Raw genomic sequence first — 19,808 nt, 5'->3', positions numbered from 1 at the left:
AATGGCACAACCCATTAGCAAAATTAAATTAAATGCTTGCCTTTTTCAGAAGTAGTAGCTCTTTACTTACATATCGCTGCTTGGATTAGGTTTGACCATCTCATCAGCTGGCAGACAGAATTCCATAATCTCATTAAACCCAGCATTCCCAATATTCTTCGCAAGCTGTTAAAAAAAAATAATCCACAGCTCACTTAATAAACATGTTCAGTTATTGGCCACGCACATACTAGTGGGAGGATGAGATAAAATGGGAGTTGGGACTTTTTGTTTCTGATTACTCGTTCTGCTACTATGTCAGTGATCATGAACAGACTAGGAACCTTTTTGGATGTCAGTTTTCAGCTGCAATTTAATACACAAACAAGTAACTGCAGAATAATCCATCAAGACACCAGTTCAGACAATAAATGAAAAATCTTTTGTGCTGGGTACGAACACAGATATGAACTGTCACAGAACAGCTGATATGTGGTAAAATCTTTGTGTAGCAAAGCTGAATACATTTTCTTCCGTTGAAGGTTAAAGTTCTCTTCTAAAACAATGCTAGATAATTAATGGGTAAGTATTTGTGAAGTCCTTCAATTTTTAATCTGAGAGGCACATTTATATGTCAAACTGCTGTCTTCTTACAAAAAGCTACCAAGGCTAAAAAGACTTGGAAACACAAAAAATATGAAGCCTCTACTAATTTGAATTCTAAGATCAGGCAAAGTTTACAGTAAGACACTATGTTCCAGGAGGTTCCCTTAAACTTGGAGAATTAAGCTTTCTTAAATTATGTTTATCCAGAGGCAACTTTCAAGATTGGAACAACATATAGTTAAAGTAACAAAAATATACTCGTGTTGGAAGTATTTTATACTACTATTTGTAAGTCAATAAAAGCAATTTGATTACCAAAAGTTCAGATGTTCCCAGCACATCTAATGTAAGCGATTGCATTCTGGAATAGTGAACACCAAGTTCTCTATGGATTCCTGAGCATTCAATGCAAGTTAGAATTCCCAAATTTGTTGAAAGCCAGGTAGGATCTGAAAGAGAAAGCGCCCACAGAATTAAAATTTATTCAGGTAATTATTTCATTCTAGAAAATGTAGTATACAGAAATGAAACTCTGGAAAATAAGATTCCTGCACATGAATTATCAGGTTTTTTAATTTATGTCTTTACATTTACTCTATTGGGAAACACAAACCAGGATTTTTTTAACGCCTAAAAAATTAAGATGTACAAATTTATTTTTTTTTTTTTCCAAAGGACATCGCCCTCCAAGGGAGCTGCTCAAACACTCCAGTTTCTCATTCTCCACAAGGCTTTCAGGAATGGCATTTTTCCACCACCAATATAATGGTGTCACATTCTCAATTGGGAGCATAGGTGCAGTTCAAACTGAAATAACAATGCCTACAGGGGTTTTTTTTGTATTTCAAGTACAGACTTTAGACTAAGTGAAGCAGCAGTGATTCTGAAGTATACATACAGCACCACATTACGATGGATTCTCTCTCAGCTGTTTCAAAGGTACTTTTTGTTACCCTTGCTTGTCTTTTCCTCTGGTATTTTGCATTCTTGCTATAACATTCCCTCATCTTCCAGACAAATAATTTCTGAAGATTTAGACAGCTTAGAAATTCATTTATTCGATACAGGTTTGGTTAGTAGCTATTTAGAATATTCTCCTTTAAAGACAGCAAGATTGACTCTTCCCATAGTTTTATACAGTATCTATTGCTGGAAGTTATTATTGATTTATAAAGTGCGTACAGCTTCAGATCTGATGTTTTCAGCTACAGTTTCAGATGAAAAAAACCTAAGTCCTGCAGTGCCTCTGTAGCATAAAATAACGCAGGAAACAGCGGGATTTAAAAAATAATTTGAAGAGGATTAAAGCAGAAAATCATCGATCAACAAAACCAACACTGAAAACCAGAGTCAGCAGATGCAGTCTTTTCCAAATGAGCACAGTCTTAGCCTTACTCCCTGGCTCACTCTCAAAGTCAAACATAAAAAGTTAAAAAAAAAAAAAAGAGATGTATTAGGAAAATGCTTGCCGTATCTTACTGCTGTCCAGTTTTACCTAAATCTTACGTAAAATATGGGCTAATAAAATAAGTTCAATTGATTTATATAAGCAAAAGTTACAATTAGCAAAATACATGGGAGAAAAAAAAGCTTCTTCGTAACTTTTCTCCCCCACTGACAATATGCATATAGCAAATCAGTCTTACTAAAGTAGTGCAATTTAATTGTTAACATATTCTACTATGTGTATAATCTTTGTGAGATAAGGAGTAAAAGTGAAAGCATAAAACATCAGCTTAAATACTGTCATGAGACATAGAATTTTTACCAATTAGAAATATGCTTAATTGAGTCACCTTGTGCTCCACAGTCACAACACACATCATTTCCAGTCATCCTCTGGACTTCAGATATAATTTCTTTTGTCAGTTCCTGGACAATATTATTTTCTCCTGTGTTATCATCTCCTTTGAATGCATTATTTAAAGCTTCCTCTTTGCTGTTTTGTAGCACAGATGTCCATCTAAAATGGCAGTAATATTTTGCTATTAAATATTTTGGCACTTCTAAAATTCAAGGTGATGTCTCAGCAGAACACCAGTATCAGAAATAAAATTAGCAAAGTAACTCACATTTGACATTCCTGTTCATCCTCTGCTTGAAAGTGGTAGGTCCTGTCATCTGCACAATAAATAATTCACATACTGATTAAAAAAAAATGATTGAAAAACTGATTTTGCAGAAATCTCTCAGAAAAATCTAAAATTGTATGACTCCTGAGGTCTCTAGTCTCATCACTGGAGTGCTGACAGGCCAAAAGTCTATTTAGCAAGTTTCACTCATAGTACCTACAGTTCATCTATGTTTATACATATGGTTACACAAGGTGGCTTGTTGCTCTTTAAATAGAAGCGGTTTTCTTCAGTGCTGCGCTGTGCTTCTATCACATAAGCAGCAGGAGAACATAGTAATTTTTCCATGTTCTAGATGTAACCTCAGTAATCACAAGTCTAAAGTTCTGCTGGGGGTGGTGATGTGTGGACTAAAATATAGAGTCCATATTTGAGGTTTTCTGTGTATATAAGAAAGATTTAAAGTTTCCAAATTTAAAATCACAGTAATCAAAAATGACGAAGCAAATTTGACAGACACAAAGTCCAAGCTACAATCAAGATAAGCCCCAAGCTGTTTCAATTAAATCAAGCTAAAAAATTTCAAATTATTACTGCTTTCATAATTCCAAGCATTGTTATCATAGTGTGCTGTTAAAGAAAAAAGCGTAATACATTTTAAGTCTCTGAAACAAATGAGATCTGATACCGTTTGGTGATTGAGTTGGAGTTAAAATTAGTATAGCTGATGAGAAGAACAGTGGTAAAGATACTGGCAAAAAGATATTCTAGGCTGAAAATTTCTCAAGTTTGAAAAATATTCAAGCAAAAAGGTATTAAAAGATAGTTTAAAAAATGGAAAATGTTAAGAGAGTGAGGATACATGAAAGGACAGAAAGGAAAGTGCTAGATAGAGAGTAAGAGATTTTATCTTGCCATGATAAAAGCAATTTGCAGTTTTTAAAAAAACAAGGAATACTTGTATACTCTAAAGTAAAACAAAGTGAAAAAGTGATCTGGAGAAGGCTAAGAGGCCAGTTATGCCTCGTCATATGTATGATGGGACAAACGATAATGTTGTGATAAGCTGATATTGGGCAAAATGTGGCATGGTAATCACCAAAGAAAGTGCAAAAGTAAACAAGGAAGACCACTTGCTTGTGTAGAAATGGAAAAGCTGTATATTTCATACATAAGTACTAGTCTATTAACGTCAGTAGTGTAACATACATTTAGAAATAGAAGAGAACTTCATGCTCTGACAAATGAACAAATGAGGAATAGATTTATATTCTTCTCCCCAAATATTTTGAGATATATATTTTATTAATGTATTTTTATTGAGCCCATAAATATAGTAGTCAAATATCCCAGTGAGAAAACAAAGGAAACATTCTACCGTACAATTTCATATCGTCCCATTCAGTTCTCAAAATTATCCAGTTTTCGTGTTTTTAATATGTAGACTCTTATCTCACCTTTGTATCTATTATGAGATAACAAAACTAAAAAAGTTTTCAATATTTTCTTCACAGCTACATAGCAACCACAATGCATAAATTTTAAGAAGTTTTGTCATGTTTTAAAAGCTGCTTCTGATCTTGTACAAAAGTCGTAACTTTCCAAGATGATCAGCTATGACATTTTCAATATAAAGAGTGATGTCACAGCAAAAATACTGTTACTCTGTTGTAAGGGAGCACAAAATTATATAGAATGAAGGAGTAAAGATAGCATTAAAAACAAGTCGTTTTCCTAAGAAACAGGTACAGCTAGTTGCATTATGTGCAAGATAAGTGAAATGGTAAATTGTCATAGGAAGGGCATTTTATAAAGGGAAGCATTCTACAATTGCGAAAATGTTTAAGCAGACTATTGACACATCTACAGAAATAATGCAAAACACTGATATTAGCTGCAAGAAAAAAAGACCTAAACAACAAACCTACGTGATATGAGGTCAAAACATTTTTTCTCCTCTGGGTTTGTTTTCACTTGGCAGGTTAACAGATTGAGCTTTGCTGGAGGTCGGTTAGCCTATTTGAAGATAAAGCATACACATTTTAGTATATTGATACTGACTGAGCCCTGCAGTCCAAAAACATAGGATAACATCCCGCTGGCCAAAAAGACTTGACAAATGGCTGTTACTTTCAATTCTAAAGTATCCAAGTTTTGATTTATGTTTCTTCTGCATCATGGTTTATAAACTACATTTTCTTAATTTGGCTATTTTGTTCACTGATAACTGGATAAACGCTAGAATTTTGAAAGGGGAGAGGAGTAAAATCACGTTAATGATCACTACTCTGATCACCTTACCAGTAAACGCTTATCTGAAGGAATAAGGTATGACGAAGAGACATATTAATTTTAAGTTTAATCCTCTAACAATTAGAAATTTCATTTAAAAAGATTAGTTGTCTAGGTTTTCAATAATCAAATAATTTGACTCCTGCTAATGTCTTTAAAGAGAGCCTAGATAACCAGTTTAGAACAAATGCTTGATTTTTAAATCAGTAAAGGGACATATTGAAAGAAAATAAGAAGTTTGCACAGAGAAGTCTTGCAACGAACACATGCAAAACTAAACTGAGATAGTTCATCACCAAAAAAATGTAGTGAAACAAAATACATTCTATAATGATGTAAGTTTTCTAGTCAAGTTCCTCTCAGCTATTTCAGCTCCTTATTGAATAAAAAGTGGCAATTTTTTACTACAAGCAAAAAGAACAAGTAAACTTCATTTTGAAAAAGTCTCATAAAGGCTACAAACACTTTTCAAATAGCATCTCTGTGCTAATGTCTTCTTTTCTCTTAACCCGCCTGTCCTACAGACCTGGGTGTGACCTAGTAAGACGTTATGTTTGCAGCCTTGACTTGAGGAATGGCTTGCACTTGCTACAGTGGATAACTTGTTTCACTCTTTTAGAATAATTAAATCAGAAAGCAGATTTCACTAGAGAGGCTCTGCTCTAGATCATGATATCTGAAAATTAATAACTTGTTTAAATCATCAGGAAAGTACTAGTATAAAGATAGCAATATACATAAACACATTACCACACTTACTGTGGCGTTCCAATTTTAATCTATCAGGTTGCTAAAACAAGATTTAATCATCTAAACAAGAACTATTATCGAATGAAGCTGAACTACCACATAAGGTAATTAACTTGCAATGAATCATAAGAAACACACATCTTCTCAATCTCTTCTAAATTTATTGATGAAAACATTTCATTCAAAAAAGAAGGGAGAACAAGCCTGAAGAGTACAGATTTCCTTGAAAAAATCTGATAAAACAATGTAGCTGGCCAAAAAAGAACAATATCATCATTATGTCTGAAGACCAGTAAAAAATCAAAACCACGGAGAAACATAAGAAGGGAAACAATTACATATTTTTTTTCTTGGTTTTTTTTTTTTAAAAAAAAAAAAAAAGGCAGCATGGTGTCCTTGAAAAACAGCATGCTCATGCTTTGCCCAACAGCAGACATAACAAAGTCATGCATGCTTGGAAACAGCAAACCTGCAGGTCACTTGCTGGGCAACGTAAAACAAATTGCACCCAAGAGAGGTTTTGGAGGTAGCAAGATGACAATTCATTGAAAACCACATTGTATTCTCTGCCTAGTAAACAGCTTTTCAAATTCCAGACATTCCTTTCAGTAGTAAAAGTGCATACAGTTTTCATTATTTTAGCCTATCAACAACAAGTTCTTTGTAACTAGAAGCATATGAGAAAACATCTTGAAAATGACAGCTTCGGCCCATTTTCTTGATTATATTTAAATACACTTAATATCACTGGAACACAGGAGGTTCCACATAAATATGAGGAAAAACTTTACAGTGAGGGTAACTGAACACTGGAACAGGCTGCCCAGAGAGGTTGTGGAGTCTCCTTCTCTGGAGACATTCAAAACCCGCCTGGATGCATTCCTGTGTGATATGGTCTAGGTAATCCTGCTCTGGCAGGGGGATTGGACTAGATGATCTTTCGAGGTCCCTTCCAATCCCTAACATTCTGTGATTCTGTGATCCATAGCACTGAAGTTTCCAGTGTTTATATTTTTAATGTAACTATTTGTCCAAGAAGTGTCCAGAAGCTGCCTATAATGAAAATACAAAATAAAGCAAACAAAAATCAAAATATAAGTATTTGGTACTGGGCAACTCATATATACCTTTTTCACAGGCTCTATGAGAATGTAAAAATGCAAGTACATTCAGGTTAAGAAAGACTCCACTCGCCCCAGGACTTTTGGATCTGAAGTGCATTCAGGACCTAACTAGTTTTCTATAACTTATGAAATACGAAGTTGTAAATGGATCCATTAAAATGCTTCAGAGAGGTCTGAAGGACTAATATACACAGAACTTGTCTCTCTGGATAGGAGAATGAAGCATAAGAACTCCGTGTCAGGATCTGAGAACCCAAAGAAATGGCTGCAACAACCTAAAACACATCCTGGGCCAATGTGCTGATCTTGGAATCCAAACATATTCTAAAGGTTTTAACTGAGGACGTCCTAACCTGAAGTCAGCATTAACAAGGGTATTAAAAAACCCTGACGTCTTTGCATGTGGCTCATATCACCACCTTCATGCTTCTATCCTGTGGCCGAGTAACAGCCTCTCCCCACCTGCCTCCCCAACATGTGCCCATTACTTGGCTGACAACACACTTCTGTCACATGGCAGATGCTGCTTGAAGAGATGTTAGAGCCTCAAGACAAAGGAGGCAAGGCTGTATAAATTCCTTAGCTGCTTCAGGCTGTAGGTTGAACCAGACTTTTGGGAGAATTAGGGAGACACTAGAAGTAGAAAACAGTAACAAATGCATAATTACTATTACGCTATTCATTTGAAACCTCTGGGTTTCATTTTCCTGCTTGAGTCTCTGATTAGACAATTAAATTTCAGACTGCTAGTGAATTTTTGGATGTCCATGTTAACACACCAACACCCTGAAAAGACTGTGCTTCCACCTCTCATGCCATACATGCAGACTTCAGCACTAACTTGTGTTCCTTCCTGGAGAAATTGTAACCCTGCATCCACCAAAACTGAGTTCTTACATGTTCTGGCAACAAACAGTATGTGTAGGAATCAAAAGGTTAGGCCTCTAAGACAATACCAAGGAGTGCCATGATACAGAGCTGGTTTTTATAAAAGGCACAAGCAAACATGTCCACTTACTTAACAGACTGGTTGGCTGATTTCGTCGTGCATTTTTTTCTGGATACCACAGTGATTTACTTAAGAATCAGAAGATCAAATCTGATTCTTTTGCCCTCAGATTGCCCCGTTAATCATAATGGTAGATTAAAGTTTCCAGCAGTAAAGAAGGAACAACAAAAAAATATTCCTTGATAATAAGTCTCTCGTATTCCTTTTTTGCAGACAACCAGCAAATTCCATTTAAGCTCTTTAAACAAAACCAACTTTGAGGAATCTGAGGTTCCTCAAATGTAAGTTTTTCCCTTGGGACTTCTTGATCCAGAAACCACTTAGGAATCCCTACATGGTTCAATCTGCTTCTATCATTGTTTTTTCACCTACGTACATTAAATTGCAGTCAGGTAGATGTCAGAAAATTTCCAACTGCTAATAATTACACCAAGGAACAGTGTCTGTTTTTCCATCAACCATTACCTTGCATGTTGCTCTATGAGTGCTAATTTCTTTTAAGCTTTTTATTGACTAAAAGTGTAACTTCTGCACATATGCCAATGCAGACGTGTATTCAGCGTTACAGCTGGATGACTGACAGAGAACCAACCGTATTCTCCCCATCCATATCAGGAGAGGACTTGGCAGGCAAGTTAAGTCAGAATACAGCATCTGCAACTGCCTGAAGATAGCTGTTCTAGAAACTAATTGAAAAAATAGTCCCTCATAAAGAGAGGCTACATGACCAAAGAACAGAAATCCGTGAAGAATACTTAGCCTTTAAAAGAAAAGCATTTACAAATTTGTATTTGATAAAGCTATCAAAACTGACAACTGAATTTCTGAGAGATGGTTCATTTTGATGAACAGCTGGGAAGAGAGAATGACACATCATATTTTAGAGACCAGCAGATATCAACCCTGAGAAAGCTTGGAAATCAATGTTGTTGCTTCAGAAGTCTCAGAAGATGTTCAGAGCAGTCCAGAAAATTCGTAACGAACAGAAATTGCTTCTACCCACTTCAATGTCTATGAAATAAGCATTAATTTTTTACACAAAACTGCCATGAATACATAAGAGGAAAGCGAGCAAATAAGTAAAAATGCTTTTTAGGAATTTATTTTAAAACAAGAAAGTACTCTTCAAGACCAAACCTGCGAAACCCACGTCTCCAAACTCACATTTAAGTATCTACCTTAGCAACTGATTTCCAGCTACAGCTCCACTGATTTCAGTGGGAACCTACTGCTTCTAAAAATGTTAGACCATCTGGTAGACAGCTTATAAAAAGAGAAGAACAGTTATCTTGATAGACTCAGTAACCGTACTTGGATGTGAAAGTTTTAAAATTCTGCTCCACCAGTGGATTTTGTAGCCTCTGCCAGCTCTGAGCTGGCCTAGCTACACTCCCACCAGTACCACTACAGCATGTCCAATGCCAAGCACATTTACAGCACATGGAGACACCAGTATAGAAACACTAACAGACTTTTCTCTGACAAAGACACACTCATACGCACTCAAATGAGAACAGGGATAAACTGGTGGACAATTCCAAAGCCATAATAACAACTCTACTTTGCAGGCCTGGTTTTGCACTCGTCCTTAACTCCTCGTTGTCAATTCAGAAGGCAACAGCTTGTGGTTAGATGCACAAATGAGAGATCGATTCATTTTTGCTGCCAGGGTCAACTTGTAGTCATAGCAACAGGCATAACAGGATGAAGAACAGAAGGGTTCTTAACAGGATCAAGAAACAGGACTGTTTATTAGACCAAGAATGGGAAAAACTGCCACTGAGTTGATTTTTGCCTTAAGAAATTTTTGAGAAAGCAATACAAAAAGAGAAAAGGTATGGGAAAGCAAAAACAGCTGACTTCAAAACCAAGTGTAAAAGACCCAAAATATGAAAGTATAAAGTTTTAAAAATTTAAGTATAAATATAAAAGTTTGTTAATCTCTTTCAAATATTGGTAGCAAAGAAAGAGGGACTTCTAACTCTCTCTCTCTTGTCATTCTCGTAGAAGTTGCCTTCAGAGTTTATTTTCCCCAACAGCTACCCTCCCGGAAGGCTACCTTCATAACAGATTACCATATAGCAGCAAATCTGGGGGAGAGGAGAGATTCAGCATTCTCTCTGTTTGTCTTGTAAATATAAAAGGTTGTTTAACCCATATCTAAAAGATGGCTTAATGCCCAACCATATCTTCCCAAAAAAACAAAGTTAGAATTTGTATTTTTAGATAGTCTGGTAAAATATGAACAGTTTATATGAACTGAGTCATTAAAAAAGCCATTTTTTTCCCCATTAGCAGTCATGAGCATTAAAACAATTGTATTTTTAGATACTGTGTGTGTCTTGATATATTTCTGAAAGGCTGCCTTAAAAAAATGTATCCATCATATTCAAAATGCTGCATCAGAAATCTAGCTAATTCCAAATTATAAATATAGACCAGCATAGCTTGCCGTTTTGTATTAGCAACCATGTACATAAAATACTGTAAACAAATACTTACTGTACCATGGGAAATTGTAAGAAAACCATTTTTAACTGAGCACTTCCTTTTTTGCCACACTTTTCTGATTCTGGTTTAAAGGGAGGGAAAAAAAAAAGACTCAGTTTTTAATATATTTAGTATTACACGTTGCTTCAGCTCTTAGGACCTGACGTTTTTTTTCAGCAGAATCCAGCAGTACTTACCCATCACTTTTCTTGTACAGACTACCATTTCGTTCAGTGCCATGTTCCTTGTTTCCCTGAGGCTGATGTAAACTGTAAGCTGTACTCTGACGAATCTGAGAATCCTAAAATATACAGAACAGCAATTTGTAATGCATTCCACACTTTAAACCAAAATATTCCCCCTATTAATGAGTTTCAGAGCCTTTCCTTCCTGCTCTAATCCTACCAGTCCAGAATGAAGCACATTTTTCCTCCTCAATGAGAAAGAAAAAGATCCATTTCTTTTTTCAGAGGGCACAAAAACCATTTGAGAAGTAGCCATTATCAGCACCTGCCAAAATCCTCTTTCTTGCTTTTATTTAGCTTTACTATTGGCCTAAATATATTTTTTTTTAACCCAAAAATTAACTGAGCAGCAGGCTTTGCAACTCATGCAAACACTGCAGTGTACAAACACTAAAGATTATTATTATTACCTGCAATTCCTAGTGCACCCTGCCATGGTACATACATAAATCTGGAGAAGTGGTTTTCCTTGTGGAAACTGAGTCAAGTTATAGTCTGAAAAGCAGAAGAGACCTCCTGGAAACACAGTTCAGGAGGCATACAAGAAAACTGAAAAGTTATCACCATAAGAACAATAATGTAAACCAAAATATCTTGAACAAAGTAGAATTCTGGGACAGGAAGTGACAAGGATTAACTAAACCCTTCTCACTACTCTGAGAACTACCCAGATGCAGGACCCACTGCTGCAAGAGTCCAACTTCTTAAAAAATAAGACCTGATAATGAGGAGTCTGATGTGTCCAGCTGTATTAGCAGCAGCAACATGATGGGATGGACTTTTCAATGCATACAGTAACAATGACTAATACTTATAATATTTATTGTCTTCTACTATCTTTGCTCTATGGAGGTAATAACACCTGTTATATATGGCAGATAATACAAGTACAGTGAGGAAAAAAACACAAAGAAAGCAGCTCACTTAAATGACTATCTGAGCTATTCTAAGCAAAAACTTAAGAGCTATTAAGAAATAAACCTACTGATTTGATTAAAAAATCTCTTTTGCTAAAAAAATGAGATAGTATGTCTCATATACTAGGAGTATGATCATGAGATACATCATTTTGGGTTTTCAGAGTGTACACATGATAAAATACACAGTGATCTAAAAAGTATGAATTAAGAAGATAGTTTCTCTCTAATTACAATTAGCTTCATACACTTTATTAGCCTAAAGTATAAGACATCTCTGGATATAAGCAGGGGAAAAAGACCAAGAAAAATCAAGAACACACTTGGACTACGCTTCTCAGAGAATGCCAGCTCAGATGCTGCTCCTTTACAAGCTCCAGCAGCACATTCTGCTACCAAAGCGACTAAGGCAGCCAAAGCTGTTCAGGATCCTCTTCAACAGCAGTGGCAACATGACAGGTCCGAAACACGATGGTAAGGACAGAGATACCACCTGCACCCCTCTTCAGTGCACTTAGGACTCCACACCTCCAGGCTGCAAGATTTCAGGTTCATCCTGAATACAGTGCTGGAGCTCAGTGGTCCTGAGAACCATGAGCCGAGCTCAAGGCAGGCTGCCAACACCCCTCAGTGCTCCTTTTCAGCAGAAGCAAGCTGTGCCCGCTTCTCTGTCTGTCAGCTAGTGATCTAGGAAGCTGTCTCAGGTAGCTACAACATTCATCTGAGGTTTTTAAAGGCACTACAAAACCACCACTTAAACGTCTGTGCCTGGCAAAGCATCCATTCAGATTTAAACCAGTCTGTTTACTCTTCCTCTTCAGCCTGTTTACACAGAACTATTTGGTTTTGCAGTCTGGCTGCCCAAGATAAAACGAGAACATTTAAAAAGGAATTCCGTCACTGATTAAGAACTGCTGCACGCATACATTTACCGACTTCTGAAGAAAATCTGGTCTGACACTTTCTGTTGTGTCCTACCCACGCCTTGATCTCTGACTCCCATTAGTCAGTAAAGGAACTCCATTCCCAAGAAGATTAGAGGCCTTACAGGAAATTAATTTCAGATCTCCACATCCTCAATTATGTAAAGATTTCAGATGCACTCCAACACCTGCACATAGCACCATTCCCACTACTTAAGATTGTGCTGCTACTTTTTGTGCATTATTTTCTGCTGTGTTTCAGCTACTCTCTTCAGTGTTGTTTATGCTCAGCTGCTGTGTTTGGCCAAACTGGCAAGCCAATAATACAAGCTTCCTGCCTTATTTCAACCAGAGAGGAAGCTGCTGTAGCTGACGTGTATTTCCACACATTCATTACTATGAACAGTATCTTTAAAAAATATAATACTATTTCATGAAGAGAACTTAAGGATAAGACAATGAGATTTTCAACTTTAAATCCTTGTTTCAGGCCATGTCCAAATTAATAGTGTCCAACGTGATTACCAGATGATGGTTTTCCACAGCTCTCTGACAAGCAAGTTCATGATTTTGATCTAGCTCCTAACAGACGGGATGCCATACCACAAATCACCATCACAATTAACATCCTTCCAGGCAATTTCAGCATGCCTTTTCCATATGCAGGCTCCCCAAAGGATCTTCCTTTATTTCTGGTTTGCATATTGCACATAACAGGAGTACAAATCACAGGTAACAGGGTCAGACCCAATGGCCTCATCAGACGAGCAGGAACAACTTATGTTACCTATGGGAGGAAACGGACCACCACAAGATATAGGACATACCGAGTGCAGAGTATTATTGTAATTTTAAGTATCTCTTGAACATAACAAGATCAGAACAGACTGAAGTACACAAGCCTAAGAAACTGAACTTTGTCCACTTTATCAGCTTTGAAATGCAGATAAGCACACACACAAAAAAAGGTGAGTCATTTCATTGCAGCACGTTTACAGTTAATCACTTCACTGACCATAAAGAGGTTTGAAATTGTTTCTTCCAAAGTCTTATAAAGACTGACTGACTTCTAAATCAAACTGAATAGCATAGCTAAAAAGGAAAGAAATGTGAAAACAGTATTCTGTAAAGATGGTCTGTGACTACTGGTAAGAGAGATTCTAAAAACCTAGTTATCAGCCCCACTATTTGAACACAACAGAACTTTCTATACAAGGTGCTTTAACTTATACACAGCAAATTTTAGCCATTCCACAGCTCCCACAGAGCACGATTTTAGACTGATCACTCCTGTGCGTAAAGCTGCCAAAAAGCCCCTTACAGCTCTCCAAGAGCCTGAGCTTCTCTTGTATTTGCAGGACCATTGCCAAGAGGAATGTTTCAGAGATCCATCCCTTTATCTATTACAGCCCCACAGAGCCTCCAACAGACGTATCTGCCAGAATTCCCTGCAAGCAGCCTCTCCTATAGCACAGCTACCATAATTTTTGTCAAGAAACACAAAATTTATCCTATTTTGCAGTGGCCTAAATAGATTATAGGTTCTATCAAACATGTAAAAGAAGCAGAAGCAAATCTAAACACTACAGTAAGGCTACCTTCAGAGAGGACACAGGAAAAAGAAATGAAGGCAATATGCCTCTAAGGTTGACGCCAAAACTTGCAGGAGCTCTACTGTTTGAAAAATAGAAGTTTAAAAATTAAAAATCACGGAGGTGTACACACAATGACATTTCAAAAAGAAGTTTCAGTACAAACCAGGTTTGAGGAAGTTTTGTGCAGGAAAAACTATGTATACAGGCACAACAAAAAAGCTCACTACGAGTGTTTGTGTCTTTTTTTTTTTTTTTAACACAACAGAAACAATATTTCTCAATCTTCTATTATTTCATACAAGAAGTCCATTTTAATTAAAAAGACACATATCTTCAAAATCTTGCAAGAACATCAAATCAAGCAACTGGATTTAATTCCCAAAAGAGAGTGAAAAGGAAATCATCAATTTGTCTTACACCAATTTTCTTTCCCAAGAACAATCTGATAACTTTTTTTTTTTTGGTAATACAACAAACAGAAGAGGAAAAAAAAAGAACCAATCTTTTCATACCAACAGAAAAAAGTTCAGAGGAAAAATCCAGTTTCTTGAAATCTGAATGGAAATCATGCCAACTATTTTCATTAAAACATAGTAACACTTACTCTCCTAGACTTCGGTCACAAAATGTAAATGCATTTCAGGAAGGAAAAAGAAATCAGTTATAGTAAAGGAAATTACAGTGCAACAAGAATAATATTAGTGGGTCGTACAGTAAATTATACCAGGATTGTTTGGCATCCCACTGATTAATTGATGTTTTCAAAAAACTTTAAAAATAATTATAGTACTTATGCTCTGTAGGTAATCATCTATATCTAGATTTGCAGAATTAATAAATAATGAATATAGCACAAAGTACTTTTTACACTTGTATTTTTAAATGCAACAAAAACAGTACAAGTAATAAATTTATGTGTATTATTACATTTTTCAGTCTGTTAAAAGATGTATGCTCACCATATCTTCCATATACATTTAATATCAGTATCACTGATAAACAGGTAAACATAGAGAAGCAACATTTCCAGCAACCGTGAAACCTGACTGCTTCTATTATCTCTCATGAAGAAAGACCCAAATAAAACAGGAAGCCTGCTAACACACCCTAAACAGCAAAGACTCCTTATTGAAAGCGGGCAATCAATGGTGAATCCAGAGTAGTCACCATTTCCACTAGGATCACTAGTCTTTCATTCCCCAGAGCTCAAATTTGGAAGTTGTTAGCAAACGCACCCCTCAGTGAGTCCTAAATGCCAGGCAGAACCTAAGAAAGTGCCTGCGAACTGTATGGGACTTTGTAGACAATGGTCATTATCACAAACTTCACATGGTAACAAACAGCACCTCAAAGTGAAGAGTGTTTAAGACTGTTCGAATGCCTATCAGCAAGTCATAGAATCATAGAGCAGTCTGGCTTGGAAGGGACCTTTAAAGATCACGTAGTCCAACCCCCAGGCCATGGGCAGGGACATCTTTCACTAGATTAGGTTGCTCATCAACCATCAGGGACTCACAGAATCAAAGAATCAATCAGGTTTGAAGAGACCTCTGGGATCATCGAGGCCAACCATTGCCCTGACACCACCATGTCAAATAGACCACGGCACTAAGTGCCATGTCCAGTCTTTTCTTAAACACATCCAGAGATGGTGACTCTACCACCTCCATGGGCAGCCCCTTCCAATGTCTAATGACCCTTTCTGAGAAGAAATGCTTCCTAATGTCCAACCTGAACCTCCCCTGGCGAAGCTTGAGGCTATGTCCTCTTGTCCTATCGCTAGTTGCCTGCGAGAAGAGGCCGACTCCCACTCCGTTACAACCTCCCTTCAGGTAGTTGTAGACTGCAATAAGGTCACCTCTGAGCCTCCTCTTCTCCAGGCTGAACAATCCCAGCTTCCTCAGCCGTTCCTCGTAGGTCAGACCCTCCAGACCCTTCACCAGCTTGGTCGCCCTCCTCTGGACTTGCTCCAACACCTCAACATCTTTCTTGAAGTGCGGGGCCCAGAACTGGACACAGTATTCAAGGTGCGGCCTCACCAGTGCCAAGTACAGAGGGACGATCACTTCTCTAGACCAGCTGGTTACACTATCCTTAATAGAGGCCAGGATGCCATTGGCCTTCTTGGCCACCTGGGCACACTGCTGGCTCATGTTTAGCTGTCGATCGTTCCGCCAGGCCGCTTTCTAACCACTCTTCCCCCAGCCTGTAGCGCTGCATGGGGTTGTTGTGGCCCAAGTGTAAGACCCGGCACTTTTCTTGTTGAACCTCATGCCGTTGGTCTCGGCCCATCTATCTAACCTGTCCAGATCCCTCTGTAGGGCCTTCCTACCCTCCAGCAGATCGACACTCCCACCCAGCTTGGTGTCATCTGCAAATTTACTGAGGGTGCACTCAATTCCTACGTCTAGATCATCTATAAAGATATTGAACAGCACCGGCCCCAGAACTGAGCCCTGGGGAACACCGCTAGTGACTGCCTGCCAGTTGGACTTTGCGCCATTCACCACCACTCTCTGGGCTCGGCCATCCAGCCAGTTTTTAACCCATCCAAGAGTCCACCCATCCAAGCCCCGGGCAGCCAGTTTGTCTAGGAGGATGCTGTGGGAGACAGTGTCGAATGCCTTACTGAAGTCTAGACTACATCCACAGCCCTGCCCTCATCTACTAAGCGGGTCACTTTGTCATAAAAGGAGATCAGGTTGGTCAAGCAGGACCTGCCTTTCATGAATCCATGTTGACTGGCCCCGATGCCCCGATTGTCCTGCATGTGCCATGTAATGGCACTCAGGATGATCTGTTCCATCACCTTGCCTGGCACCGAGGTCAGGCTGACAGGCCTATAGTTCCCTGGATCATCCTTTCGACCCTTCTTGTAGATGGGCGTTACATTTGCTAATTTCCAGTCAGCTGGAACTTCTCCAGTTAACCAGGACTGCTGGTAGATAATAGAGAGTTCCTTCATTACTCTGGGGAGAATCCCATCCGGGAAGATGAAAGCAAGACCAGAAAAGATCAAGGAAGTCTGAGCTCTACAGACTAAACTATTTCGTTGTGATCCCTCTCAGAAAGAGAATCTGAAAAGGGAGGAGGGGGTTCATTCATCACTTACTCGTGGCCCAGCAGCCACACAAAGGAAGCTGGCTGGCATTTACTTATATGAAGAGGAAGCACTAGCAATCTGAAACAAAAGTAGACCAAATATTTAGGATTAGATTACACAAAAGACGCTTGCTTCCAGATCAGAGTTTGCCAAATATAACTACTCCAGAATTCTTTAAATCTACCAGCAATCATAACCGAAACTCAAAAAATACTGATTTGTTAGATTGCCCAACTGCCCAGCTCTTGCACATTTGAAAACTGGCATCTTGCAGCAGAGTAGCAAACTTAATTCTCATTTTTGCATATGATGACAAGAGGTGTTTTGGAATTCAAAGTTCAGTGTTACATAATCTTTATACAGTTTGGAAAATTGTTGTGAGATAAGTTTGTACTAATGGGGTCTCTTTGATACTGCCAAAGTTCTTCCATTCTCAGTTTGAGCAACATAGACACCATTGTCTGTTAGTTCACAGACAGTGCACCTTCTGAAGTATTTTGCAACATTGGTAACAAAAATAAATTATTTTGCAGTAAGTCTCATATATTTTTAGTGGGAATTCATTTAAAAAAAACCCTGCCTTTGTCAGAAACATTCAATATCAGCATCAAAACAAAGATGAATAAACAAAGAAATTAGATGGCTGATAGAAGTTAAGATAATAATAATGATAATTTCATATACTAACATTACATTAGAATTAATGAAAAAGGGTATTCCAAAGTTAAACCACCTTATATGCTCACCTCTTTCTGATCAACCTGGAGTGCTGATTTTAAAATATCTCTAAGCTGTGTTAATTGTCTTCTTTCCTCATCTTGTGCTTGTTTAATCTTGAACGAAGAAAAACACAGGTTAAAAATAACATTTTCAACAAAGTTCTTCCAAACTTGCTACTTAATTGGTTCATTTTTCTGAGAAATGTTCAGAGAGAATGAAAACACAAAAAGATAATGTGATCAGTTTATTTTCCTTTATATCTTCAGAAAACTTGATAATGGCTAGGATGTTGCTGGGTTACGACTGATATTTCCTCACACTGTTCTTGCTTCCTCATGTTCAGTTTGAAACTGTATGTTATTTTCCACTTAGTCAGTAAACATTTTAGAGCAAAGTCTGTTTTCCTAACATTTTACACAGTGGGGTCCTGAATTGAAACTAAGGCTTCTGGATATGACATTAAAACAAAATTTTACTCAAAAATCTACTCAAAACCTTAAAACCTATTAGAAGTCAGCCAACCTGAACTAAAATGATCACAGTTCTACTGTAAAAGCCTACGTTTACAACACAAATGTGAAAGTTTGCTACTCACTGTATAAAGATCTGTCGAGAGTGTCTCAATTGAAGGCTTGAGACTTTCAACTGCTTTTAACCCATCCTGAAAGAAACTTAAAAAGAAACACAAAAGGCAAACTGTTATTAAACTTTACTTTGTATTTTCTGTTTAAAAAGTTGCCAAAGGAAGATGTGCACAGTATTATGCCATGCCATAAACTTCAAAACATTAAAAATTTATTTTTTATGCATCTTTGACTGATCCGCCTCTTTATTTCCATCATAGCTTATTCTAACATGCAAAAGCCTCAGATTCAGAACTGCCACGATCCACTGCCACATAAGTTTTCCTCATTCTCACCTCAAATACAGGTTCTCATCCCACTTTTTGAAGGCCCAGAACAAGCAAGACTCATTTGTAGAACAGAATCACAGAATCAATCAGGTTGGAAGAGACCTCTGGGATCATCGAGTCCAACCATTGCCCTGACACCACCATGTCAACTAGATCATGGCACTAAGTGCCATGTCCAGTCTTTTCTTAAACACATCCAGAGATGGTGACTCTACCACCTCCCTGGGCAGCCCCTTCCAATGTCTAATGACCCCTTCTGAGAAGAAATGCTTCCTAATGTCCAGCCTGAACCTCCCCTGGAGAAGCTTGAGGCTATGTCCTCTTGTCCTATCGCTAGTTGCCTGCGAGAAGAGGCCGACTCCCTCTTCACTACAACCTTCCTTCAGGTAGTTGTAGACTGCAATAAGGTCACCTCTGAGCCTCCTCTTCTCCAGGCTGAACAATCCCAGCTCCCTCAGCCGTTCCTCGTAGGTCAGACCCTCCAGACCCTTCACCAGCTTGGTCGCCCTCCTCTGGACTTGCTCCAACACCTCAACATCTTTCTTGAAGTGCGGGGCCCACAACTGGACACAGTATTCAAGGTGCGGCCTCACCAGTGCCGAGTACAGAGGGACGATCACTTCCCTAGACCGGCTGGCTACACTAACAGCAAAAGCTCTAATAGATACAAAATAATTGTGTCTTCTTGGAGCTCAATAATTTCACTTCTGATGCAATCTTCCTACTAAAGGAAAACCCCTTTGTTTCCCAAGCATTAATTATGGCCTATAGGCAAACTGAATACACTACATCTTACTCTATCATATGTATTTCTGTATTGGCACAGTAATGTTATCTATGCCAAGTATTCCAGATCGTAAAAAAAAAGTCAGATTCAAAAAATAAATTTAAAGAAACGAGAACTACATGCACATTTGATTAAAAATTGCTGCACCATTTGCAACAGAAAATATTTTCCCTCTGGGAAGCAGACATGAAAGTGACAACATAATGCAGCATTTATGTTGTTGAAATTTTATTAAAGGGACAGAGCAGAAGAATGACATACTAGAAGTGAAACTGATTTTAAA

The 19,808-nt window shown here is 37.9% G+C and overlaps 1 protein-coding gene across 2 annotated transcripts in view; it reads right to left on the bottom strand.

Moving 5' to 3' along the window:
• Nucleotides 1–19,808, bottom strand: part of ASAP2 (ArfGAP with SH3 domain, ankyrin repeat and PH domain 2) — a 104,470-nt gene that overhangs the window by 21,618 nt on the left and 63,044 nt on the right. For both annotated transcript variants that reach the window (XM_068398217.1, XM_068398225.1), the window contains exons 8-16: nucleotides 18,421–18,496; nucleotides 17,852–17,938; nucleotides 10,520–10,623; nucleotides 10,335–10,404; nucleotides 4,586–4,673; nucleotides 2,658–2,706; nucleotides 2,382–2,548; nucleotides 901–1,034; nucleotides 71–165 (exon numbers count right to left, since the gene is read on the bottom strand). In XM_068398217.1, the coding sequence (XP_068254318.1) occupies nucleotides 71–165; nucleotides 901–1,034; nucleotides 2,382–2,548; nucleotides 2,658–2,706; nucleotides 4,586–4,673; nucleotides 10,335–10,404; nucleotides 10,520–10,623; nucleotides 17,852–17,938; nucleotides 18,421–18,496 (870 nt within the window). The remainder of the gene's footprint in view (nucleotides 1–70; nucleotides 166–900; nucleotides 1,035–2,381; nucleotides 2,549–2,657; nucleotides 2,707–4,585; nucleotides 4,674–10,334; nucleotides 10,405–10,519; nucleotides 10,624–17,851; nucleotides 17,939–18,420; nucleotides 18,497–19,808) is intronic.

This window comes from Nyctibius grandis, chromosome 1 (genome assembly GCF_013368605.1).
Source record: "Nyctibius grandis isolate bNycGra1 chromosome 1, bNycGra1.pri, whole genome shotgun sequence".
Lineage (NCBI taxonomy): Eukaryota > Metazoa > Chordata > Aves > Nyctibiiformes > Nyctibiidae > Nyctibius > Nyctibius grandis.
This window is presented reverse-complemented; position numbering and strand designations above follow the sequence as displayed.